General features: G+C 41.2%; 1 protein-coding gene across 3 annotated transcripts in view; it reads right to left on the bottom strand.

The window, feature by feature from the left end:
• Nucleotides 1–27075, bottom strand: part of ogdhl (oxoglutarate dehydrogenase L) — a 137335-nt gene that overhangs the window by 20109 nt on the left and 90151 nt on the right. For all 3 annotated transcript variants that reach the window (XM_078530842.1, XM_078530843.1, XM_078530844.1), the window contains exons 15-17: nt 18138–18288; nt 14789–14916; nt 2131–2309 (exon numbers count right to left, since the gene is read on the bottom strand). In XM_078530842.1, coding sequence (XP_078386968.1) covers nt 2131–2309; nt 14789–14916; nt 18138–18288 — 458 coding nt within the window. The remainder of the gene's footprint in view (nt 1–2130; nt 2310–14788; nt 14917–18137; nt 18289–27075) is intronic.

A 27075-nucleotide genomic window follows, 5' to 3' on the forward strand; every position in this document is an offset into this window, starting at 1 on the left:
ACTACCCTCATGAAACCTCATCCTGCCCGTGGATGAGGTTTCATGCTTTTTCCGAGGCCCGCCTGGGCTCCCAGCCTGCCCACCAACCTTAAGGTTGGATGGGCAGGTCCATCAATCAGGTTAATTAGTTTTTCAATGGCCTTAATAGGCTGTGCGCCCGCCGAACTGAAAATCTAAATGACGCGGGGTAATGTCGGAACGCACGCCCGACGTATCCCCGCATCATTTTACGCGTCGGTGAGTGAACCCCGCCCCCACTCGCTGACCAGAAGATGTTACCTCCAATATCTTCTTTCATGGCTCAATGTCACATTTTGTTTTATAATGCTCCTGTGAAATGCTTTGGTGCACATTATTAGGGTAAATAAGTTGTGAAGCTTAACAAAATGAAAACATTTTACAAGGGTTATATGACATAGGAAATTCTTGATTAAATAGTCAATCAATATAATTTCAAGTTTGTGTAATGAAGTGACAGCTCACTAAACGTGCATAATGTTAAATGTTAGATTTTGGTGGGTCAAAAAGAAAAACATCACAATGAAAATTAAGCATTACTTTGACATTGCATTTCAAGCAAGCAATCAACTGAAAAAACACTCAAAAGTTAAACCTTTGCTTGCTTTATGTGGAAATCCAATACTTCAGTTACAAATTTAAGTGAAGAGAAATGTAAACAATTCTAATTATTATATCCATACAGGAAAGTTAGTTTGTAAGAAAACAGGCAATTTGTTAAAAAGCATCTTTGAATTTGCTCAGATACAACATTTTTTTAAACTTGCTAATATTCTGTTACTTCAGGTCATGGAGTCTTGGGTCTGGAGGATGCTTGTGACGCTTAGCCACTGTTACGATCCCCGTGGAGACCAATAACTGATTAAAAAGAAATTTAAGCTTCCAGTTCGTAGCTGAAGAGATGACTCAACAAGATTTCACATTTTAAGACATTTACTGTAACACAGACAAAAGGACGATTGACTAAATACTATTTTTGTAAGCAACTTATACTTCAAACTACAGGACAGAAGTTTAACCTTCTACTTTTAACACAGCCATAAAACCCACATCACAAGTATACTTCACACTATCCCTTAAGTAGTCATTCAATTTTCCAGAACCCAGCCTAAAGCGATTCTTAGCTCCCAAGAATTTATTTCTGTTTCCCAGATTGGTAACATTTAACCCCGGACTTGTCTTTCACGGTGATGGTTTTTCCTGGAGATTCTTCCTCAAGCGCAAGACAGATGAATCTTCCAGCCTTGTTTCAGATCCTCACGAATTTTCAATCTGAGCCTGAGCTCCCACCCACATTCCTGCACGGTGAACCATACATAGGCCTATAGCTGCTCTCTCTTTCTCTCCAATAGATCCTGGAAGACTAACTAACCTGTGATATTCAGTAAAATTATAGGAAAGTGTGTAACCCAACATCACAATGGCTTCCTCTGCACCCTATCCCACCTAAAGCCCATCATCATGGCCATGTGAATCACATGAGCCTTATATTCAGGTAGGAATACTGATTAGCTATTCTTTAGGCCTCAACTGTATTCTATCATAGAAGTGAATGGACAATTCAATTTAAAGCATAACTTTTAGAACCTAACATTCTCAACACCTTCTTGGGACTTTGGAGACTATCAATCTAACCATTGGAAACACAGATGCTGCTGCCATTGTCTCCAAGTGTGAGCACCTTACACCTTCTCCCCAGCAAACAATCGGGGTCTTTCTTTAATCTTTAACAGATCCATCACTCAGCCATGTTGTCAGGCAGACTTCAGCACAGGTCACTAGAATCCCTTAATTTTACTCTAAAGATACAGTCCCAAAACAATCTTATAAATCTCGTAACTGTAACACTACCAAGATGGAGCCATGCTTAACTTGGTCTGTCCCTTTAAGGTCACTGCTTAGGTCCTCAATGTGGTGTAATGGTCTAAACAGGGTCATCCATAGGCTATTACAGGCCAAGTTCTGGGGATTGGCAGCTGCTATTAAATCCTCAGTTCCCGACCTCGGGGAAAGGCCAGGTCAAGGAAGACAGCAAGAAATAACCAGCTTTTGGTACCTTGAGCATAGAGCTTACCCGTATGTATACACAGGCATACATAAAACCGACCTTACCATCCCCTCCATTCCATGAGGCAGAAGCAGCACAATTCCATTGTTTCTAACCCACTTTGATTGGCCCGAGCTTATGAACTGATCCAGGATGCACTGTGCAGTGTTGTTGAAGTCACCAAATTGAGCTTCCCAACACACCAAAGCATTAGGGTTCGTCATTGCAAATCCAAGTTCAAAGCCTAGAATCAGAAGACAAGTCTAAATCACTTAAAATACAAGTAACCACATTAGAAAATACATTATTTCTTCAGTCCACTGACTCAAAGTTTAAAAATCATCACATTTGATAGCTTAAGTCTTAACTATTGGCTGAGACCAACGTGAAACAATGCATTCTAATTCAATCATGGAATTTAAACAAAACAATAAATATGTATCCTCCCTTGACACAGAAGTATCATAATAATATATTTATCAATTTACTTTATACATAGGAACAATATTTTTCATTTTGCTACTTCTTGCAACAATGAAGGCAGCAGCTTGCTAGATATGCACAAAAGCTTTTTATTTGCTTCATATTAAATAGTTCTTCAGAACTTGAGCCCCAAAACAGAAAAATTCTGATTTCTTCAACCATCACTTCTTGAAACCACTGGTTGTTGGCAGCTTGACAATCCCTCTTCAGCTCCATCCCCATTTCTATAGTTTACAATTTTTGTTTGCTTAAACAGAAGTGCTGGTTACATCAGTTAGTTGCTTGGAGCAATTACTGAGCTGAACAGTGTGACAAAGCTGAGGTAACATCAACAGGGATACAGTCATTAACCCACAGTATTTCAGCTTCATCTATACATTAGTTCAGCTCCATCACTTTGCTCTGCTTGATATTGGCAACAACTCTACTTAAATTTTATTTTAAAAAATCAGGAACAAAGATTTTGAAATTCCGGACAATTCTTTATAAAGATTAGTTTTTTTTTAAAAAAAGGGCTAGTGAATATCAAACATGGTCTTTAAATTTAACTAATGCTTTCCATTATTTTCCAATAGAAAGTATAATGCTATTTTGTGCAGCTTGTATAAAGCTTTGGTGTATACAATTTAAAAAAAAAAAATCCATCTTTAAATATCCAATAAATGATGATTCTGATGAAGAGTCATATGGACTCGAAACGTTAATTCTCTCTTCCTTTCCACAGATGCTGTCAGACCTGCTGAGTTTTTCCAGCAATTTTTGTTTTTGTTTCAGATTTCCAACATTCGCAGTATTTTGCTTTTAAAATCAGTGATATGGGCAAACATTTACTTTCTGACAGAAGTAATACCAACACAACACAGCAAAAAACAGGAATTCACTTTCAGACAAAAGTAATACCAACACAACACAGCAAAAAACAGAAATTCATTTGTGAGTATGCATAAGCAAAAAATATGCACCCTGTCAGTCCAAAGCAGCTTTCGGGTATGAGCAGTGAATAGAACTGTTCAATCACTAAAGGTATGTAAAATGTTTCCAGGCTGACCCATGAAATTTAGAACCCTACTAAAACTACAGTGCCCTTTTTATTTTCATTTATTCATGGCATATGGGCGTCGCTAGCTAGGCCAGCATTTATTGCCCATCCCTAATTGCCCTTGTTTAGAAGGCATTTTAAGGGTCAACCACATTGCTGTGGGTCTGGAATCACATATAGACCAGACCAGGTAAGGGTGGCAGGTTTCCTTCCCTAAAGGGCATTAGTGAACCTGGTGGGTTTTTACAACCATCGACAAAGGTTTCATGGTCATCATCATGACTTTTAATTCCAGATTTTTATTGAATTCAAAGTTCACCATCTGCTGTGATGGGATTCAAACCCAGAGCATTACCCTGGGTCTCTGGAATACCAGTCCAGTGACAATACCACTATGCCACTGCCTCCCCCATCATGTCCTCTACATCATTAGAAGTAAAATCAATTACAACTTGCAAAAAACTCCTGGAATTTTCAGTAAATATGCTGGGTCATTTCAGTCATGGTTCTAAAACAAACTGATTAACATGAAAACGTGGATCCCATAATCTGTAAATGGTATTGGGTATGTTTTACACTCAACCATCATCATATATGGCTTAACTTGTTATAGCACCCATTCTCAAAAATATGGCTCAAAACAGAGTATTCCAAAAAGGAAAGAGAGTAAGGAGCTACAGGTGGAACCAAAAATAAGGTCAAGCAGGATTTTTTTCAGGAAGTTTCCAAAAACAGGATGACAGGGGAAAAGGCAGGTAACTTGAGGATAGAGGCATAACCATAATAGCATAATCGAAGATGGAATGCAGAGTGCAAGAATGGGATGAGCCTTAGAAGAATCAAAGAAGCAGAGGGCGAACATGGATATGTATGGTTCCTAGAGATTGCAGAGGTACAGGAGCAAAGTCATGAGAGCAAGGACCAGAATCTTTAAATTAATTCCTCAGGGCATGGTGCAATTGGCAAAGAGAGGGGGCACAGATGAAATTATTGGGCATGATATTTTGAATTAGTTGGAATTACCTCAAGAATGTTTCAGAAGGCTAATTTCAAGACAAGAAAGGTATGGCAGATTGAAGTTTTTCTGGTGGTGAAGAAATAGGGGCAGAGGCAGAAAAATGCAATGGTACGAACACATTATAAATCCCATGGCATAATCACCACTAGATTTTTTTTAATAAAAGCAAAATACTGCAGATGCTGGAAAACTGAAATAAAAACAGGAAATGCTAGAAAACTCAACAGGTCTGGCAGCATCCATGGAGAGAGAAACAGAGTCAATGTTTCAAATCCATATGACTCTTCTTCAAGAAATGTGATGGTTTTTATACTATTGAAGAGAGGGGGTGGAGCAGGTGGAGCAAAATTGAAGGTCAGGAATAGGTAGTAGCTCAGGAGAGATTTGACAAAGATGGCATGGACACAAGACAAAGGGAGTGGTAATGATTATGTTAAAGACTAAGGCAGGTGTTAATAGTGGCATAAAGGTCCATTAGCAGCATGTGTTAATAGCAGAACAAGGGTGAGCGCTCTCTGAAAGCAAAACATGAGACCAAGTTATAGACAAGCCCTTGCGGGGGGGAGGGGTTGGAAAAAATATTATAAATTTCAAAATGGAGGCCAGAGCTCATGGCCTGAAGTTGTTGAACTCAGTGTAAGTCCAGAATGCTGTAAAGTGCCTAATTAGAAGATGAGATATTCCTCCAGATATTTTCAATTATTGTATTATAAAACAAAATTTTTGCATAACAAGGTGGAGGATTGCTTTCACTTATTCAAGCATGCAATTCTAATGTGGAAAAATCTGTGTAAAGCAGCCAAAGCTAAGCTGTTTTGCTTTTAAAAAGGTTCCACATTGATCCGATGTTAATTAAAACAGTTGCCAGCTCAACTTTAATCATATGTGCACTAATGTTCGCAATTAAAAGAAATCAAAAGTAAACTGTACTTTAATAGAGAAACTGCAAAACTCTGGGGATAAGGTAGAGCTATGGGATCTGGAGACAGACATGTCAAGTTGTTATCACAAACATAAGAAGACTGACTGCCCATGCACATTACCCTACAGCACATTTATTAACAAGAGACAACAAATCATATTAAGAAATGTCTGTACAGTAAAATGTAGAATTGGATCCTCTGGAAAAAAGAGAGAAAATGAAGGCAGTTCCTTGTAGATTTAGCAGCTGAGGACCATATGCTTAACTAGGAAATAAGTTCAAGTTCCATGGTTGCCTATCAATAAAGCTCACATACTTCAGTTGGGTGAATTTTGACAGATCTCACGTACCACTGGATAACATTATACAACCTTAATTGCTCAATTGATGGTTGCTCCTGGATGCGCTCATGAATTAATTAATACTGGTTGTAGAGAAGTCTATGGACCAAGGTTATCCTCATCCCTTTCTTTTAGAGTAAATGTGCAGAGGTAATTGCCTAAATTACAACAGCACCTACACTTCAACAGTATTTCATTATCTGTTCAAAAGCTTTGGGGCAATCCTGAGGTTGTGAAAGGCGCTATATAAATGCAAGTCTTTTTCCATCGGGGGAAAAAACTAAGCATACCTCCCCTACATTCAATGTCTGATTAAAAGTTATATCAGAAAGCTTACTCAGAAACAGAAGCAAAATGTATTCCAGTATGTTATTATCTTAAGGGAGATATTTTAATGAGAAAATGGAGGCTGGATCATGTCTCAGCAAATGAAAGCTGGAGGGAGGTACATCAGATTGTTATCCCATTAGGGTATAGGAATGAGATTCTGAGAACTGCGCATGGAATTCCAATGGGGGGATTTCTAGGAATTAGGAAAACACAGAAAAAGATAGAAGTTTTTTTTTGGCCAGGACTGCATTGGGATGTAGTCAAATTCTGTAGAACATGTCATATATGTCAGGTAACTGGGAAACCACAAGCAGTGATTAAGCTGGCACCTTTGATCCCAATAACAGCATTTGAAGAACTTTTTTACCAGGGTCATGATTGATTGTCATGATCCCTCCCTAAGACTAAAAGTGGAAATCAGTACTTACTGACAATAATGGATGCGTCTACCAGGTTTACTGAAGCTATACCTTTAAGAAATATTATAACGAAGAAGATTGCGGAAGAGTTAACTAAATTTTTTTACAAGATATGGTTTACCTAAGGAAATACAATCAGATTAGGGGTCAGATTTCATGTCACAGCTGTTTAAGGAAGTAATGAACAGTTTGAGGATAAAACAGTTTATGTCATCAGCTTACCATCTGGAGTCACAAGGAGCTTTGGAAAGGTGGCATCAAACTTTAAAAACCATGATGAGAGCATGTAATCAGGATTATCCACAGGATTGGGATGGGGAATTCCATTCTTGTTATTTGCCACTAGAGTTGCTCCTCATACATCGATTGGTTTTAGCCCTTTTGAACTAGTTTATGGTCATGAGGTAAGGGGACCACCAAAATTGATTCATGAGAAATTGGTGAGTCAAAATTCAGAAACTATTTTCCTGGATTTTGTATCAAATTTCAGGGAAAGATTGAACAGAGTATGTGAGTTAGCTATGGAACATTTAAATATATCACAGCAAGTGATGAAAGTGAAGGCAGATAAGAAAGCTAAAGCTCGCAGTTTTGTTTCTGGAGAGAAAGTACTAGTTCTGTCACTAGTACTAGGTGATTCATTAAATGCAAGGTTTAGTGGACCTTACAGGATTGAAAAGAAATTGAATGAAGTAAATTATTTAATAAATACTACAGGTAGAAGAAAGAAGCAGAGGGTGTGTCATGTAAATATCCTTAAAAAGTATTTTGACAGGGAAGAGGAACAAAAAGATGTATTAGTAATGGTGGATGATGGGAAAGAGGTAGAAATGCAGGACTCTGAAACGGATTTTCCTCTAATCAAATTGGATGAGGGGGTGCTTGAAAACTTAAATGAAATATTGAGTTACTTTCAAACAAGTATCAAAGTGATTTGGGAAAGCTATTGCAGTCACACAAACCTATTTGTGGGAATAAGTTGGGGAAGACAGATTTAGCTATACATGATGTGTCTGTACAGGTTTCATCTTCAATAAGGCAAAATCCTTATAGATTAAATTTGGCAAAGTTATCACAAGTACAAAAAGAAATTGACTTCATGCTTCAAAATTGTATAATTGAGTCTAGTTGCAGTAACTGGAGTTCACCTATTGTACTGGTACCGAAACCAGATGGAACACAAAGACTGTGAGTGGACTATTGAAAGGTGAATGCGGTGACAAAACCGGATTCATAGCCTATACCACGGTTGGAGGATTGCATTGAGAAAGTGGGACAATCGAAATTTATCACAAAGATTGACTTGCTAAAAAGATATTGGCAGGTACCGTTGTCGGAAAGACCAAAGGAGATATCAGCTTTTGTGATGCCAAATGGACTATGTCAGCTTAAAGTCATGCCATTTGGTATGAAGAATGCATCTGCGACATTTCAAAGACTCAAACAAAGTAATTGCAGGTTTAGGCAATTGTACTGTTTGTATTGATGATCTGATAGTATAGAGTCAGACGTGGGAGGAATACTTATAGCATCTGGAAGAATTATTTTCTCGATTACAAGAAGCTAATTTGGTGATGAACTTGGCTTAAAGTGAACTTGCAAAAGCGCAAGTTGCGTATCTAGGCCAAACCATTGGATATGGTAAAGTGGCTCCGAGAGATATGAAAGTCAAGGCTATCGTGGATTTCCCAGTGCCTACAACAAAACGAGAAGTTTTGAGATTTCTGGGCATGAGTGGGTTTTACTGGAAATTGGTACCAAATTTTAGCATTGTGGTTGCTCCAATGACTGAGCTATTAAAAAAGAAGTTTCAATGGACACTGGAGTTTCAGAGGTCATTTGATAGTTTGAAAACTGTATTAACTACGACACCAGTTTTGGCAGTACCCAATTATGTTAAACAATTTAAGTTGGCTGCTGACGCGAGCGATATAGGCATTGGAGCCGTGCTGTTACAAAACAATGACACTGGAATTGAAAAACTGATAGGGTATTTTTCACGGATGTTGAAAGTACAACAGAGAAGATATTCAACGATTGAAAAAGAGATCTTGGGTTTGGTGGCATTTTGAAATTTGTGTTGCAAACAAATCATCAGAAACAATTGTTTATACAGACCACAATCCCTTGAAGTTTTTGGACACATTTTGAGACAAACGTGCAAGATTTTTCAGGTGGAGTCTATCATTACAGCCATTTAATCTAAGGATTATACATGTTGCTGATAGAGAGGGGTCAGTGGCAGACAATGTTATGGAGATGAAAATAGGTACTATTTGTGACGGATGAAGTTGGAAACTCCACTCAGGGTTGAAAAAGGGCGCTGAGATTGTAAAAAGTCTGCTTTAATCCAAGGCATTTTCCTGGTAAGGGGATGGTGGCAAGGTTATGGAGTTACGACAGAGGGGCAATGGTTTCCTCTTCCCAATGTTTAACTGGGAAAGCTTGAGCTCATGCAGGAATGAATGTGAGCCACGCAATCTTACACACAGACAGTGGAGGGGTCAAGAGAGGTGGTGGAGAGGTACAGCTGGGTGTCATTGGCATACATGGGGCATCTGATGCCATGTCTGTGGATGTTATCATCTCAGGGCAGCACACGGAGGAGGAAGAGGTGGGGGGATTGAGGGTAGATCTTTGGGCTGATTCAGAGGTGACGGCGGCAGTGCAGTCTAGAAGAGAGACCACTGATGGAGATGGTTTAACAGGTTAAAAGTGGAAACAAGCAAGGGCATTCTCATCTACTAGACAACATGCATTGAAAAATAAACTAAGTAGCTAATAATCTGAAAAATCATTCATGGGCGTTTGGATGACAGTGAGTGCAATTACTTAATATTGCTCTGAAAATATGAACATGAGGCCATGTTTGTTAAGAAATATCAAGTAGCATCTCTCCTTAAATTAAATCTCGAAAGATTACTCGATTAGTTAATATTTAGAATTCCAACAAGTTTGCAATTCTGTTATAGGTGAGATTTTATTTAAACTCCATATTTAGCTTCACATCACTCATTTCCGAAAATTCTCCCACAGGAGCACTTTATTGCCCCAGGTACTCATTTTATGCTCAGCACTAACTTGATAGAAAGCTTCCAAGTTTTGAACAGGTGCCAGTATTATAAGGTAACATCTGGCAGCCCAGCTATTTGTAAGTTTGTTTGTAATGATTCTTACCTTGTGCTTTCCACACAAGATAGCTTGAGGGAAATCCTAGAATGCTTTGTAACACTGGTTCACTGGGTTACTTTATGGTGTTCTTGGAATTAATCAGCTCTAAAATTTTAAACCACTTGGGAACTACCCATACTTTAAAAACTACAACCAATCAATCAGTTATTGGGAGTTCATTCATATAGAAGAACTTTTAAAATAAGCAGAAATTTCACCAGTTCTTCAGTACAACTGCTGATCAATTCACTGAAAATTTAATGACATATCAGACCAGATGTAGAAATACTTATAAAATATAGATGCAAGTGGTAAAAATGATGCTACTTTTTATGGAAATGATAACGAACCTCTCTCAAAAACAGTGTAATGTAAATAAAAACTAAACATGGTAAGAGCTCAAAACAAAACAGAAGGTGTTGGAAACACACAACAGGTCAAATAACGTATGCAAAGGGTTCAGAACAGACAAATGATGAAACAAACTAGTATATGAATTGGAAAAAAAAGTTAATTAATATCAACAAAAAAGACAAGCAAACACAGAGGGAATATCAATACGATGGTGTAACAGGCCATTTCAGTCAAATTAGCAGACAGAAGGTTTAAAGAAATAATATTAAGAAGTCTGTCCAAGAAGTGTGATGCGCCTGGTATGTGGGTGAAGAGAGTTAATATGCTTTTCTGTGCTAGTTTGCTTCTCAATTTCAGCCTACATTGTGGGTTAGCAGCAACGAGTAAGAGAAAGCCCCAGACATGCAGTGTGCAGGTCCACTGACATGGACACGCCCTGCACTCATGGATCAAGTTCCCAGCTCAAATAGCCCCACTATCTTGTGGATACCTTGGGAGAGTTGAAGGCTAAGCAAGGAAACCCTTACAAAAAAATCTGGAGCGGGACCCAAAGGCAGATTTGTCTAAATATGTCATCTCTCCGGCAGCTCCTGCAACCAATCCAGTGCCAATAGTGCTTTGCATTCCTTTGGACTCAACTGAGGAGATTGAGAGGGGGACCCTGATGTTTGGGCAACACAGGGGGGAGAATTTAGCCCTCGATAGGCGGGCGGGCCCCACCGGCTCTGTGGTGGGCGGGCAGCTGAACTCCTCCGCTTAAACGGGCCCCCCCGCCATTTGAGTGGGCGGGCCACCCGATGGGAAGCGCTATGCGCTTCCTATGTGGGGGGTGGAGGGATTCCCCAACTATCAAAGTGTGCTCTTTCATGCATGCGCGTGAAAGAGCGCACTGATCCCTGAGGCAAAGTGCTGTCTCAGGAAGAGCACTGACAGTTTAAAAAACATCAAAAATAGCACAATAAAAAAATAATTAACATGTCCCCCTCATGTGACAATGTCACACGAGCTGGGACATGTTAATAAATATTACATAAACTTTATTAAAGATTTTTAAAACAGACATGAAACCTCATCCCGCCATTGGATTCATGTTTTTTCTCCTTCCCACTGGGGCTCTTGGCCTGCCCGCCAGCCTTAAGATTGGACAGGCAGGGCCTTTAATTACCTTAATTATCCTGTCAATGGCCTCAATTGGCCATTGACAGGTTGGCGGATGGACAGCTGATTTCGCTGTCCGCCCGCCTTCCTGAATATTTAAATTGGGTGGGATGACGTCGGGGGTTCCTCCTGACGTCATCCCGCGTCAGTTTCCCGTTGGTGAGCGGGCCCCACCCCCAAATCGCCAATGGGAAAATTCTGCCCAGGGTTTCCACAAATTTTGCCCAGACTTGTGCCCTGGAAGAGACACTCCAGTTTCATTGCAGTCTGTTAACACAACATGGAAGACAGCAGTTATGAGTCATTCGTCCAACTCTACTAACGTAGAGAATAGGTGCTACGTGCTGTCTCCAATGATGGGAGGAACCACTGTGTCCCACTGATCAGCCACTGCCCACTTCAAGTCGGGTTGTCCCTGACTAGTAAGGTGCTGACCCGCCATGGTCCATCTGCTTCAATGGGTGCATGGAGCTTCAAGTCTCTGCTCAACAAGTAGATGGAATCCACCACACCAGGCAAACAAATATCAAATGATAATGAAGAAGTTGCCAACTTGTCGATTGGCAAACTGGAATGTCAGGACCATGTACATGTGACAATATTAGAAATGCAGGTCCCTTTAAGAGTAAACCAGGATAAGCTTCAGAGTGAATTAAGAGTAGGTGATGCTCATTGATGCCTGTACTTAAGAGCTAGGTTTTTGCCTAGTAAGGGGGTTTTTGCTTTTGGACAGGGAAAAGATCCAGAAGGGAAGAGTGGAAACTGGTATTTGTACTGGATGATAGTTTAACAATAAAAGAGTTGCGATTCACAGAATATCTTCTGCTGCCTGATTCGGTAAATGTATATCCACCTATTAAACACATGGGATTGACAGATGATTTGCAGCTGGTTGATAACGTATGCAAAACAACTGTAATTGGCATGGAATTTGATTGACTGGACATTGACATAGCTTCCCTCCAAGAGATCAGGCTTGCCAAGAAGGACATTATACGTTCATCTGGCAGGGGAAAAGTTCAGAGGAAACATGGGAGCAGGGTGCAGGCTTCGCTGTTAGGAACTCGCTACTCTCAATGATACAACCCTCATAAATAGTTCAGAACGAGTTCTCTCCAATCACCTCTCAACTCAAACAGGGCCAGTTAATCTCATGAGTATCTATGCTCCAAAGCTGTGCTCCACTCCCGAGGCAAACAACTAGTTCTGCGAAGAGCACTGCTATCAGCAGGATCCCTAAGTCACAACATTTTACCTACTGGGGGATTTCAAAGCAAAAGTGGACATGAACCATGAGCCATGGTCCTCTTGCCTCAGACATGAGGCCTGGGAAAGATAAATGAGAACGGAGAGAGATTTCTTGAGCTTTGCTACTACCACAAGCTTTGTGTAACGAACACTGTTTTTCAGAACAAACCATGCCACAAGCTGCCCTGGAGACATTCAGGATCTGGGCATTGGCACAAGCTGGATCTGATCATCACCAGACATGACTCTCTGAACAGCACTCTCAATACATGCATCTACCACTGCGCTGACTACTGTAAAGATTAGACCCTGGTGTGCACCATGGTTAGGATGCAATTTCACTCAAAACAGAAATGCTGTCCTCGCATCAATGTCAGTCATACTATCTACCCAAAAAAAACCAACAGTTCTTCAACTCTTTTGAACAGGTGCTCTTGTGCATTCCACACAGAGTGCAGAGGCAAAATGAAACATACTTCAAACCACCATCTAGCTACAATACTGCACTATCAACATTTAAGACGCAACAGCAGGAAAATGCTGACCGGCTGAAGGCTAACATCACTGTGATGGAGCTTATCACTAAAACCAAGCAGACAGCTCTCATTAATTAGAGAGATCTGAGCGAGAAGACTCTGAATGCAACAGGAGCCGCTCAAAGTAAAGTCCACTAGACTGCAAGGCGGTGCGCCAAAGACTACTGGTTATAGCTTTTCCAGAATATCCAGATGTCCTTCATCACAGGGAATGCCAGAGGCATGTATGAAGGGATCACAAATGCAATAGGTCTGTCAGCAAAGAAAATGGCTCAATTGAAAACAAAGCCAGGAGAGATCATCATTGACTGCAATAAATAATTGGAGAGAAGGGTGGAACAGTACCTTGAGTTGAACTCCTCCACAGTGGTGAGATCTGGACAACATATGCTAGGCAGCAGGACAGGCTGAACAGTTTCCACCTTCGCTGTCTCAGATGTATCCTCTGCATCTCTTGGCAGGACCAGGTCACCACCTCAGAGGTTCTGGAGAATGCTAATTCCATCAGCATACACATTGCTAAGCCAATAATGTCTGGGCTGGCTCGGCCATGTTCAATGGATAGACGACAGCCATGTATGCAAAGACCTTGTGTGTGGTGAACTGGCCACTGGGTAACGACCTCCCAGATGTTCATACCTCCACTACAATGTCAACTGCAAGCTAGTCATGAAGTTGGCGAACACTGACACTGACGGCTGGGAGTCAGTCGCTGATGGCCGTGACCTCTGGAGGCTGACTGTTTTGAAGGGCATTGAAAGAGACGAGCAGAAATGAAAAGCTCGACTGGTTTAAGAAGAGAGCCCAGAGAAAACAAAAGGCCAGCAAATTGTGCACCATCTTCGCCCACTGACTTTCTTTGCAGCAAATGTGGCAGAGACTGCCATGCCAGAGTCTGGTTCCTGAGCCAGACCAAGTGATGCTTAACACAGAGTTGACCACCATGGAGCAAACCATCGTCTCCCAAGACAGAAGGCTACCGCTACACTGAAGAAATAGTAGCTGTGTAACCTTGGCCACATTGATATTTTTACAGGTATAATATTTTATGTTGACATTTATGTGCTTAACTGTGCCCTCCCTTTTGACAGTTCTTTTATTGTGGAGTAGATGGATCCACTGTACTTTGCCAGTATCTCTTATTTCGGTTGTAAATTTGTTTAAATTTCATACCTAATGATCAGATCTTTCATGTTTCTAACTCTGCCATTTTCTCACATTTTCTTTAGTCCACTCACTATGTTAGCTATTCACACATAAATAAGGTTTACAAATCTGAAAAGATATAAGGGTAACCTAGTTTACACTACTATTATTTCTTAAACTGGCTCAGTGAGGAATATTAGAGAATTTCATAGAATCATTGTTTGCAATTAGGAAATTCACAGTAGTAGCATCGTAAAAGAAATTCAAACATCTAAAAGGAAATTCTATGTGCATCAACTATAGACAATTTTGCTGGAATGTACAGTAAAGAAACTATAATGATTTAACTTATTTGCAAAACACAAATGAATAGAGATAAACTGTTCCCATGAATTACTACCCTCACTCCCAAGTAACCACTACACTGGAATCTTTGAATCTATATTGATCTCGTATCTATTGCTTCTACACCAGTTCTGGTCCAGCACTTATACTGATCAGTAGTAAAAATTAAAATTACATTCAAAGAAAAATGAAGGTTCTAACAGTTTAACATACCCAAGACACCAAACTCAGAAAGTGAACTGTTGCAAACAGTGTAGGGAGCTTGGTCTGACCACAAATGGTTCATGGGCACACAAGTCTTTTTATCTATGTCTTGATCATGTAATACGTGATGACGATGGCTGTGAAAGTAACAATGTAAGATATTAAGATCCAAGCAAACACAATAGCACACTGATAAGTAGCAACTAATGTATTACTACCAAAAGACTGCACTCCTGTAGTCAACATAATTCAGACTGAAAAAGACTTTTTTTTATCCTTACAATTCAATTTTCATCAACATTTTGTTGAACTGTTTTAATTAGAGTTACACATGTTGCTAAAAGACAGCAGGAACAAAATGAACAGAAGTATTAATTTGGTCAGATATAAAAAAGAGCAATTCTTAATCTCGTCAGGTGAAAAAAAGGCTAGGGCAGACCTTAGAATAATTTGTTTTTGGGGAAGAAAGACAGATTGAAAGATTTTAGCTGTCTCAATTTTTCACTGTTCCATGAATAAGAAAAATTACTTTTTTGTCCGACAGTTTGATGCTGGGTACAAACTCAATATAAGTTGATGGGTCTGCATCAAATCAAGTATCTGAAATTAGTTTGCTGCATTGATTTCTGCAAGCTTTCTTGGAAGAAAATGACTCAAATAGAAACTTCATCTCGCGCAGGTAGAAAGCTCAAAACGTAAATTAAAATACTACATCACCATAATTTAGACACATATTAACATAAAGGGCATCAATACATGTTATAGTTTTAGCATTGGGGCATTAAGATTTATTGAGAACAGCTGACTTTTTATCACGGATAACTTAAACATTTCCTTCTGAGGAAGGGAGATTATTTGTTTTTCCAACAGTGTAAAAATTGCATACTTCAAACAAACATCAATTCACAATGAAAGAGGTAAATAAAGTATTTGTTTCACACAATTACAAGAAGAAACAAGAGTCTGTAAATGTAATAATTAATCGTATGTGGTTGACTAACATTTATAATCAGACTGCAATTGCATAGGAAGTACAGCAGAGAAACAGACCAATCAGCCCAACCAGTCCAGGCATTTATGTCTCACTTAGGCCTCCTTCCATTTTTCCAATTTAAACCTATCATCATAAACAGATATTCCCTTCCCTTGTCTAGCCTCCCCATAGATGCAACTATTCTATTCTATTCAACCACTCTCTGTGGTAGCGAATTCCACATTCTCACCATTCTTTGGGTAAAGAACATTGCTCTGAATTGCACGTAAGATTTCTTGGTGATATCTTATATTGATGGTCTCTAGTTATGTTCTTCCTCACAAGTGGAAGCATTCTCTCTGTATCCTCTCTAGCAAAACCTTTCATAATTTTAAAGACTTCTATTAGCCTTCTTTTTCAAGAGAAAAGAGACCCAGTCTGTTCATCCTTTCCTGATAGGTATATCCAGGGATTTCTGGTATCATTCTTGTAAATCTTCCCTGCACCCTCTTCAATGCCCTCTATATCCTTTATATAACATGGTGACCAGAACTGTACACAGTGCTCTAAGTGTGATTCAACCAAGGCTTGTTACAACTTCAGCATAACTTCATTACTTATCAATTCTATCCCTCTAGAAATAAAGCCCGGTGCTTGGTTTCTTTCTTATGGCCTTGCTAACCTGTGCCACAATTTTTAGTGACTGGGGCATTTGTACTTAAAGTTCCTTTTGTTCCTCTACCCCACCTAGACTCACATCTTCCAAGTAATAAGTAACTTCCCTATTTTTCCTACCAAAATTAACTACCTCACATTTAACGGTGTTGAACTTCATTTGCCAATTATTTGCCCATCCTGCAAGATTATTAATATCCTCCTCTAATTTGTTGCAGTCCTCCTCAGTGTTGGTTAATACAATAATTTAGTGTCATCCACAAACTTAGAGATTGTGTATTTGATTCCAACGCTTTGGGCCATGCTCCCAGCACCGATCCTTGTGGAACACCCTTTCCTACTTCTGCCGCTCTGAATAGTTACCCTTTATTCCCATTCTCTGCTCTCGGTCTTGAAGCCAGGTAACAATCCATCCTGTCACTTGTCTCCTGACTCCACATTCTCAGACCTTATTCATTAGTCTATTATGGGGCACATTATGAATGGCACTTTGAAAATCTAGATAAATTACATCTACTCAATTACCACTGTCTACTCTTTTTATTGCCTCCACAAAAAATTCAATAAGGTTCGTCAAACAAAGTTTTCCCTTTTGAAATCCATGCTGACTATTCATTGCTATATTTTCTCTTCTCGATGTTCTTCTATCCTCTGATTTAGCAGGGATTCTATTATTTTTCCTACCATCGATGTTAAGTTGACTAGTCTATAATTGCCTGGGCATGTTCTGTTCCCCTTCTTAAATATAGGAATTACGTTAGCCAACCACCAGTCTTCGATTTACTGAAGAAAAATAAATTAAATAATGTTCAGGTCAGAACAAATATCAGCCAAGTGGCTGTAAGATTCAATGGACAGGATTTTTGGATCGGCGGGTGGCCACAATCGGCGGGCCTGGAAGCAGCCGGAGAACTGACCGCTGATCACGATTGGCCCCCTTGACCGCAATTTCACACTGGCTGGCCAATTAACAGCCAGCCAGCGTGAAGCGCGTGCTGAAAGGCTCAGCGTTGACGAGGTGGGGGGGCGGGGGTGGGGGGTGCGGGAGAGGGTGAGTGCTGAAGTCAGCGCAGGCATGGGAGAGTGCGGAATGAAAACTCCCTGAAGGCAGAGAGCTGAAGAATTTAAATTCAATAAAAACAGATTTTAAAATCTGAAAAAATGCCCACGCATAAGAATGAGTTACCTAAACATATGGATGCTGAAATTTGTGTCCAAACATTTTTATTTTTAAAAAATTAATCTCGAAGCCACATTCTGCACTGAAAAATGCAACGGCCACCTGGCCGATTCGCCCACCTGCCAACCATAACGTTGGATGGGCAGCGAAAAATCCCAGTTAATTGTGCCGTTAATGGACTTGGTACTTAAGAGCCCTCTTAATTGTTGGCGGGGGTGGGGGCGTGACTCTCATGCGCACCCGCCGGCCGAAATATCACGCAAGTGTGCAATGATGTCGGGAAGCTCACCCGACGTCATTGCAGGCTATTTTATGCTCGAGCGTGTTGGGCACGGGCCCATATGTCGAGCGAAAAATTCTGGCCAATGATTCTAAATATTGGCACAGTTGAAGTTATAGATTATAAAATGAAGTTCGGAAAGTGTGAACAGACAAAAAATACTCAGCTTTCCATGGGTTTTCACATAAAGATTTCACACAAGACTACACAGAAGCTTTGGTTAACCACTAATCTCAGAACTCCAATTTACCTGAAAGTGCCTCGTTCAACATCTTGTCCACTAAGCCTTACATGTATTCCCTCTTTCAGTAAAGAACCAAATGCCATATACTCTGCCAGGGACCAATCAACTATTTGATTCTTGGCCATCTCTGCTCGTCCCCTAAGGACACGAGACAAACCTGGAAAAATTATGAATAGTTGTTCTGGTAAATAACAAAAAACAGTATTAAAGAAATTAAAACAAGATGTCAGTATCAATGATTAAAGGGCTAATAATCCCATATCATTTAGTGTGCAAAAAATCAAACCTTTTAGATTGTAATAATGTTCTAATTATTCCCTCATAAAATATAATTTTCTATTTTATTCTGAATGTGCATGATTCACCTTTCTTACAGCTTGTGTCAGCTTGCCTGAGGCAGTAACCTCGAAGATAAGTTAGAGGTTTAAGTCTAGAACTTCGAGGCATAATATATATCGGCTAACAATGGAGTTCAGTACTGAGAAAGTGGTACATTGTTAGAAAAACCATCTCCATTCAGGGAGATGTAAAAGATCTCAAGGCATTATTCAAAGAAGAGCAGGGTACAGTGCCAGTAACATGGATAATATTCTCCTTTTAGCCAACACCACAAAAAACACTAACTAATCATTTATTCTTTTTCTGCTTGTGAGTCCTTGGTGCGCAGGCTGGCAATCACATTTCCCTCTAGAACAATCCTATCTGCAACTAACTGAATGACCTAAAGATAAATTTAAGCCTTAGATAAATTCAATTTGTTTCTTCTCTGCACATCACAATTCAATTTTATTCTTCAAATAGTATATGAAATAGATAAACTCTAAAAGGGTGTGGTTTGATACAATAGAGTAAAATTCTTTTTCCCCTGAATAACTAGTGCAATTACTTAGTATTCATGAACAGATGGAAAGTAATGCTCCTACATATTAATATCCTTAAGGATCCCAGAGTGGCGAGAATCCAATTAAGAGATTTTGAGTTGAGAGCTGAAATGTTAACTTCCCCAGATGTATGGTCAAGGAGACAGTTCCCAGCACTCATTTACAAGACAGGATAGAGTGTTTGGTCGGAACCTGTGCAAAATATTTGACGTGTGATGAAAGAAAGAAAGACAGACACGCTTGCATTTGATAGCATTTTTCATAACCACTGGTCATTTCAAAGCACTTTCCAATCAATGGAGTATTTTGTGAAGTGTAGTTACTGTTGCAATATAGGAAAAATGGCAGCCAATTTGCTCCCATAAACAGCAATATAATAATAATCAGATGATAACCAGGCGATGATAATTGTGGATATACAGCAAAACAATTTTTGACAGTTCTATTTTCAAAAACAATTTAATAGGGCTGGATTTTATGGGATGCCACGGTCCCTGTCCCCGCTTGGTTAAAAGTTTGGAGGGGGGGGGGGAGGGGTGGGAGCCTGCCCACAATCCTGACGTCTGCCCTGCAGCCACTTGGAGTAGCATTAGTTGCTTTAAGGCAAGGCACCTGCCCCGTCTCGAGAGGATATCCCACCATACAAAGCTCCCAGTCAATCAGATGGCTTGCAGGTCCATCGTCCCAGCAGCACCAGCCAGGAGTGCTGGCCATTGCTGGGGCTACAAGCAGTTCCACCATGGCAAGGAGCCCAAGTAAGTCTGTGGTTGGGGTCTCAGTGAGGGGGAGGGCAGGGAGCTGGGTTCAACAGGCTGGAGGAGGGTTAAAAAGGGAGAATGACCTTGGATGGCGGGGGGAGGGGGGCGGTGGGTTGCCTTTACTAGGCCCAAGGCATCAGCAAAGGAAGACTTCCCCTTACCTGACACAGCTAAAGCTGCTGGGCTTTCCACATGATGTGGGCCTCTCCCGCCATGGGTAAAATATCAGCAGGGGTGGAATGAGGCCCTTAAGTGGCCATCAATTGGTCACTTAAGGGCCTCAATAGGCCGAAGGGCAGGTGGGCCGGTGGTGGGGAGGCCACCCCCTGGCTTTTACATGCCCTCCCGCCTTCAAAGCTGCTGGCAGAGGAGCGTAAAATTCAGCCCATTAAGTTTCACAAAATTTCAGAACGCTTATTTTTCCTATCAATATATTGAGGGTTGTAGTCAATGTTTACAATGTAATATGAGACAAACCGATAACTTTCACAAATTTGTACATAAATGTCTCTCTCTTTGCTCTTCTTCTGAAATTGCGACTTGCTTGAGAACTCAGTCTCACGAACATTATCAGCTCTTTCGGAATTTAACCTTTTCATTTAGTAGCCGACTTTGGGGAATGTTGCAATGGAGCTCAATCTTATCCTCACCTGATGTCCACATATACTCTTCCATCGCAGATCACTGGATAACAACCAGATCCACACCTGTTTTTTCTCTTCTCTTGCCAGAGGACACCCAGGTCAACTGCAATACTCCTTCCCCAAACACCAACTAGCGGACACCAGCTCATTCAGTTGTATGCAAGTCCTTCCCAATCTGAATGGTCCAGTACCATGTCAACCAGAGTATTTACTCACTGAGCCATTAGCGTCTCTGCTACAAATTCATTTTCAAATGTAATTGGAAATTCAGGATTAAAAAAAATTAAATTGGGTTACAAGTCGACAAACAAAAATCAAAATCCACTGAGGGTGCAAGAAAATATTCTCGTGTAGTGAAATATGGGGCAGGACAAAAATCCATTTCCTAGAAATGTTGTTAGAATATGGAGCAGAGAATTTAATGTTCAATAGGCTATGCATAATAGGTATGTGGATGGTTATCAGCCTGCCTATTTTTTCCAAGAAAGTATGCCAGTCACCATGTTGTGTGTAAATATGCAGTGAATCATTTTGAATTAGGGGATTAATAGCTAGTGTTGCTGCACGACAAACTGTTTTCAACATCATTTGCATTCAAATGATAAAATTAGCCTGTCAAACCTTATTAGTAGCATATACTTAAAAATATATCAAAAAGCTGGTGTGCAAGTGTTCCTCAATTGCCTTTATTACTTAAGGTTTTCTCTTAAGAATATATGATGCTTAAGAATACATATTATGTGCATGAAGATAAACACAATTAATAAACAGCCATTAGCTGTTATACATCATCGCTAAAATCCTTCATGCACATCTGCCACACAGATAATAAATAGCATAATAGCACTCGCTGTTCTTTGCGTTTTTACAGCCTTCTCAGGCTATGAATGAAAACTGTTCGCCTGTATTCAGAGTGTCTAACTATTCAATCTTGCTGGTTCAAAATGAACAAAAATCTAGGTTTTTCACCTGAACATAATAGATTGACAGTGCTGTATGCTATAGTCTTTCACCAAGTATATCATTGCTCTATTTCACACACTCCAATACAGAGTAAATTTCATTTCCGTACTGTAGATTCAGAATTAACAGAAATGGAATCAAGACTTTAGTGAAATGTTACCCTGGAGAATTTCTTAAGCTATCAAGCTATAATGGTTTCCTTTAAATAAATATGTGATAAGCATAATTACAGAGACCATTATCACCAAGGATGTGTAGCTGTTTATGTCTCCACCTGGAAAAATATGTGCACAATGAAATGGAAGAGTAATTTCTTAGTTTCATGGAACTTGATGGATCTCAGCGTGTTGGATTAACCCGATAAAACCCTGCTTTGAAAAACAGAATGTTTATTGCCATTGCCTCAATTTCATTAGCTCAGTTACAGTACAGATGTATAATCTTTTCAGATAAAACTTCACAATTTGAAATTATTTAAAAGCTACAGTGATCTCATGTGCCAGCACTTGCTTACAAAGGTGTCAAAATCTAGGGCCCAAATTTTTGCCACGGCAGAGTGTCTCCTGTTCTCGCAGGGCTGGGAACGGAGTCGGGCTGGAATCCGCACACGCACCGTTTACGGAGGCAGCTGGTCATTTATCTTCAGCTCCCTCCACTGAAGTGGGATTTTTGTTGGCCAGGAGTGTGAAACCTGACGTGTGCAGATTAGACCAGATTAGAGCTGGTCTGAACTTGGTGGATAGCCAGGGCACCCTATGAAAAGTAACGTACACCTTTGGATACGGTCCCAGGACACCTCTGGGAAGGGAAGGCACCCTTTGGGAGAATTAAGGAACCCTGTGGGATTGTTAAAGTTAGACGTGATTGTGCATAAAAGTGCATAAACTCAGTGGAACTGTCAAAGCTGTTATACCCATCGAAGAACTGCCAAAACTCATTGTAACTGTCAAAACTGTCAAAGGATTTAACTCTGCTGAGCTTTAAATTTAAAAAAAAGGTTGGAGTTCAAAGAAAGAAATCAGTGTTTGATATTTCATAGGGCAGAATTTTCTGCCTACCGGGCGGGCAGGCCCGACCCAATCCACGCCGGAGAAGCGGGCCCTGCCGCCAGCGTGACGCCTGGCGGGAAGCGCTATGCGCTTCCTGTGCGGGCGGGGGTTGGGGGGGGGGATTCCCCAAATGCAAGAGTGCGCTCTTTCTCGCATGCGCACTAAGGAGTGCACATCTCCCTGAGGCTAAGTGCTGCCTCAGGGAGATCGCTTACACTTGTACAAACATTAAAAATAGAAAAATAAAAAAAATCCTTAACATGTCCCCCTCATGTGACTATGAGATGGGACATGTTAATAAATTTCACTGAAACTTTATTAAAGTTTTTTAAACCCTACATGAAACCTCATCCCGCCAGTGGATGAGGTTCCATGTTTTTTTCAGAAGCCCACCAGGGCTCCTGTCCTGCCCACCAACCTTAAGGTTGGGCGGGCAGGTCCTTTAATTGTTTTAATTATCCTGTCAATGGCCTCACTTGGCCATTGACAGGTCGGCGGGCGCACAGCTGATTTCGCTGTGCCCCCGCCTTCCTGAAGATTTAAATGGGGCGGAATGACGTCGGGGGTTCCCCTCGACGTTATCCCGCGTCATTTTGCGCGTCGGTGAGTGGGCCCCGCCCCCTGCTCGCCGACAGCAAAATCCAGCCCATTCTGTCTATTGACATAAGCCTGAGGGAATAATTATAGGATTTGTGCTGCAACGGCTGACTTTACATTATCATAGTGGGGTGCCTGTTAAGTGAACAGTTTGATTGACAGTTTTAAGTGGTTATAGAATAGAAATGTTTGTTTTCATAAGAGATTAGTTGAAGGGATTTCAATATATTAAATGTTCATTTAGTAGCACAGAACTTGAGAATTGCTGAAAAAACAGACGTCGAAGCTTTTCATGTTGCACTTATCGGGGCACTGAAAAAATACCATTATAAAGGAAAAACAACAATTTATACTGTATGTGAACAGAGTGCGGGACTGGTTGGCAAGTGGACTCAGATTGGTAGGGGTGCTGTTATGGAAAATGCACCACTGATGGTGACTGACAGTTAACTGCCAAGCACTGTTTGAAATTTAAACCAGGCAGCTTGACCCTGATTGGTCATGGCATTGCCCTGAGGAATGAGTCAGCCAATGGCTGTCACTTATTTTGTTTAGCTAAATCAAGCGCAATGTTCTTTCTGTCTGCAAAGAACACGGCTATGTGTATTAATATGTAGTCTCCAGTACATGCAAATGCGCCACACTGTGAGCTCAACTGACAATCTTAAATGGGTTGTCACCGTAATTCTTAGCACATTGAGGATTATTTAGAAAAAGTTGTCCAATCGCGGAATCTCATTTAACGTTGGACACTGGCTGGGATTTTCTGTGCCTAACAGCATTAGGCATTTTTGGTGGCACGAGCGGACACGATGACGAGATTGGTTTTACGACGGTGTGAAACCAGTTCACGATTGTCCGCTCAGCCCACCAGTGTGGGCCACGTTCTCCAGACTATCGGACTTCTGGAACCTCACTGTAATACATCAGCATATCATTATTAGGCCTGCCTGCTGGAATCGTGCCTGCTGGAATTGTCCCTGCCGGAATCATCCCCACCGCACCCCGGATCGTCCACCCACGTCGGCAGGAAAACACACTGACGTGTTTCACAACAGCACATAAGCGACGTGCACCTGGCGGGCTGCACTTCACTCGGAACTTTGAGGTTTGTTTGCCTACCTTACTTTGGGCAGCACTCGCAGTCACCAGGGCCAGGCTTCACAGGCAGCACCACATCATTTTTAGGGGGACTCACGGCAAGTCTCTACCTACCAGATCAGCCAAATATGGGTTGCTTTTCAATGGCTGTAGGGCTAGTATTTGCTTGGCTAAGAGGGGAGTGGAAGTGGGGGGTGGGGGGGGGGGAAAGTGGCCTCAGGGAAGGGAAGAGGCTGCAGAGTACTGCAGTGTGGGGGGGGTGCACATGTTGATCTGTGCAAGTGGCCTCAAGGTGGTGAGGGCTGAGCAGGCACTCTCCAGAGGAGATGAGGCCAGATGGACATGTGAGGGTGTGTGTGAGAGAATGGCTGCTGATGTTCCTTGAGTTGGCAGCGAGTGACATGCCAGTGAATGTGTGATGCATTGCATGTCTGAGTTTAGAGTGATGAGATGGCTGCCATACCCTGGCTGCATGGATGAGATCATTCATCCTCTATCTACATTGGATGGCCAACCTCTTCTGTGCAGTATTTGTACTGATCGCCTCCCAAGCCTGGTTGGTCATGCCACTGCCCATCCTGCGGCCAGAGTGGGGTTAGAGGACATCACAATGGGTCTCCACGGCATCCAAAAGGTGCATCATGATGCATCACTAAACCTGGGGGCTGCAGTCTTTTGGCCTTTTGTGGACATCTTCCCTGCAGTAGTCATGGGCTGGAAGCACTGAGATGTGCACGCACGGCTGGACTTTAAATATGGCGCCCGGCCTGAAGCAGTGAGGTGATGGCGTGGCGTGCGAATGAGAGCCCGCCCTCCATCGAAAAGGCGTGTTCCGTGGGAATGCATAACTAACGTGGTGAGTTTGGGATGATACAGCATGAAAATCCGCCATTGCGGCTGGCGAGTAAAATGTCGTTTTACCCGCCTGCTACCACACTTCGTGCAAATCTGGGACAATTCTGACCACTGTGTTTTGAGTTCTTCAAGCACAGGCAGCTGGGGTACGGTCTGTACCTTGCCTGTTGCGGACAGCGGCTGGGACATGCTGTTTGATACGATCCGCCAGTCTTTGGGACGTATGATCTATGTACCTAGTATAAAGCTGGCATGTAAACCATGTGAATTAAAAGTACAAGACTAAAAGCTTCGACATGTCTCTTTTTTCAGCAATATTGAATATTTTCTCAATGAGAGTTTTTTAAAATAATAATGTCATCAATACACGCAACTTAATTATATGTCAGCATAGCTCCCGAGGTCTGCCCATGGTGGATACTAGATGAATTGGCATAGAGGGGGTAAGGGGAAAGGACAGTGAGTGGGGTGCATGGGTTGGCACTAAGCTGTCATAGGGCTATTAAAGGCCATGGGGATGAGTAGGGACATGGGTTGGCACAGGGGATATGAGGAGCATGGGGGGTAGAGGGTGGCATGAGATGGCATGGATAGGCATGATTGGGGCATGTAGTGTGTGTGGGGGGGTGGGGAGGGGAGGGTTGGAGAGATTTTTTTATGTTTTCATTTTTAAAAAATTTTGGACACAGTGCCAGAACCCTGAGGCAGGCCTTCCACAAAGCCCACCTCTGCATCTGGCAGCCTCTTCATTTCTTTCCAGGTCACCCGCCTTGACTCCTATTCTAGCCCGCTCCCCCGGACTGAAGATCTAAGCTCCGGGCAGACATTTTTTAAAGGTCAGGTCTGCGGAGCCAGAAATTCTCCCATCTCTGCACACCTGACCCGGGAGTGAAAATCTGGGCCCAAGTCTTTACATAATTGCCCCTTTGTTAGTTGGTCAATGTAGTTATTTCTAACTCTCTTATGTTTTTGTCTGATATTCATTTTCTCCTTCTCTGTAGTGCTCTTTCAATCATTGTCTCCATATTTACTTTCTCCAGCTGTTTTCCTCATCTTCCTTTTGCTGTTTCTCAAAATCTCTCCCCACTCTTCTGTCTATCTTTTAACTGTTTTTTTAAAAAAGGAAATACAATATGGCAGCCAACTAATACCAATGCAGAGATTCCTCAGTATAAGACATGGAGCAGCGATTATCAGCTGCTCACTTTCTGGCAGAAACTACTCTTCCATTTCATTTAACCATATAAATTAAAAGCAGGAATATTCTTTTTTAAAATTCATTCACAGGATGTGGGGATCCCTGGCAAGGCTTGTATTTATTGCTTGTTCCTAATTGCTCGAGAGGTGGTGGTGAGCAGCCTTCTTGAATTCAACTGAGTGGCTTGCTGGGCCATTTGAGGGCAGTTAAGAGTCAACCATATTGCTGTAGTCACATATCAGTCCAGGTAAGGATGGCAGATTTCCTTTCCCAAAAGACATTAGTGAACCAGTTGCATTTATAAGACAATCTAGTAGTTCTATGGTCACTATTAATGATACTAGCTTTTTAAGTCCAGATTTATTTAATTAACTGAATTTAAATTCCGAAGCTACCATGATCAGATTTGAACACACCATTAGTCCTGGTCTCTGGATTACTAGTCTAGCAGCATAACTACTATGCTACCATACCAGTGCCAGTCTTGCCACTGACAAATGGCAAGAAACTTAGCAGTCACATGGTTGCCACAGATCAATAACATTTCTGCAAGTGGAAAAGAATGCCATTTGTAAATGAATTTATTGATTGGCACATAAAATTACAACAGTATCTGCATGCTGCTGTAATTGACAACTTAATTTGGATTGGGAAAAGAAAATGCTTGTCACTAAAATGAGGAGTGTTGCTTTTGTGGCAGCTAGATTCAGCACCAAAGAATCCTTGAAAAACAAGCGCAACACACAAAATGTGTGTTGATCCTTTGCCCTGCCCTATATATAATGCACTCTAATATTCTCCGTTATTTTCTGAAAGCTGCACAAGACAAAGTAAATTATATGCAAATGAATACCAGGCAGTTTTGCATACAGTTCCTATAATAGCATCAGGTGTAGAT

Source organism: Cetorhinus maximus, chromosome 27, assembly GCF_964194155.1.
Source record: "Cetorhinus maximus chromosome 27, sCetMax3.hap1.1, whole genome shotgun sequence".
Taxonomy (NCBI): Eukaryota; Metazoa; Chordata; class Chondrichthyes; order Lamniformes; family Cetorhinidae; genus Cetorhinus; species Cetorhinus maximus.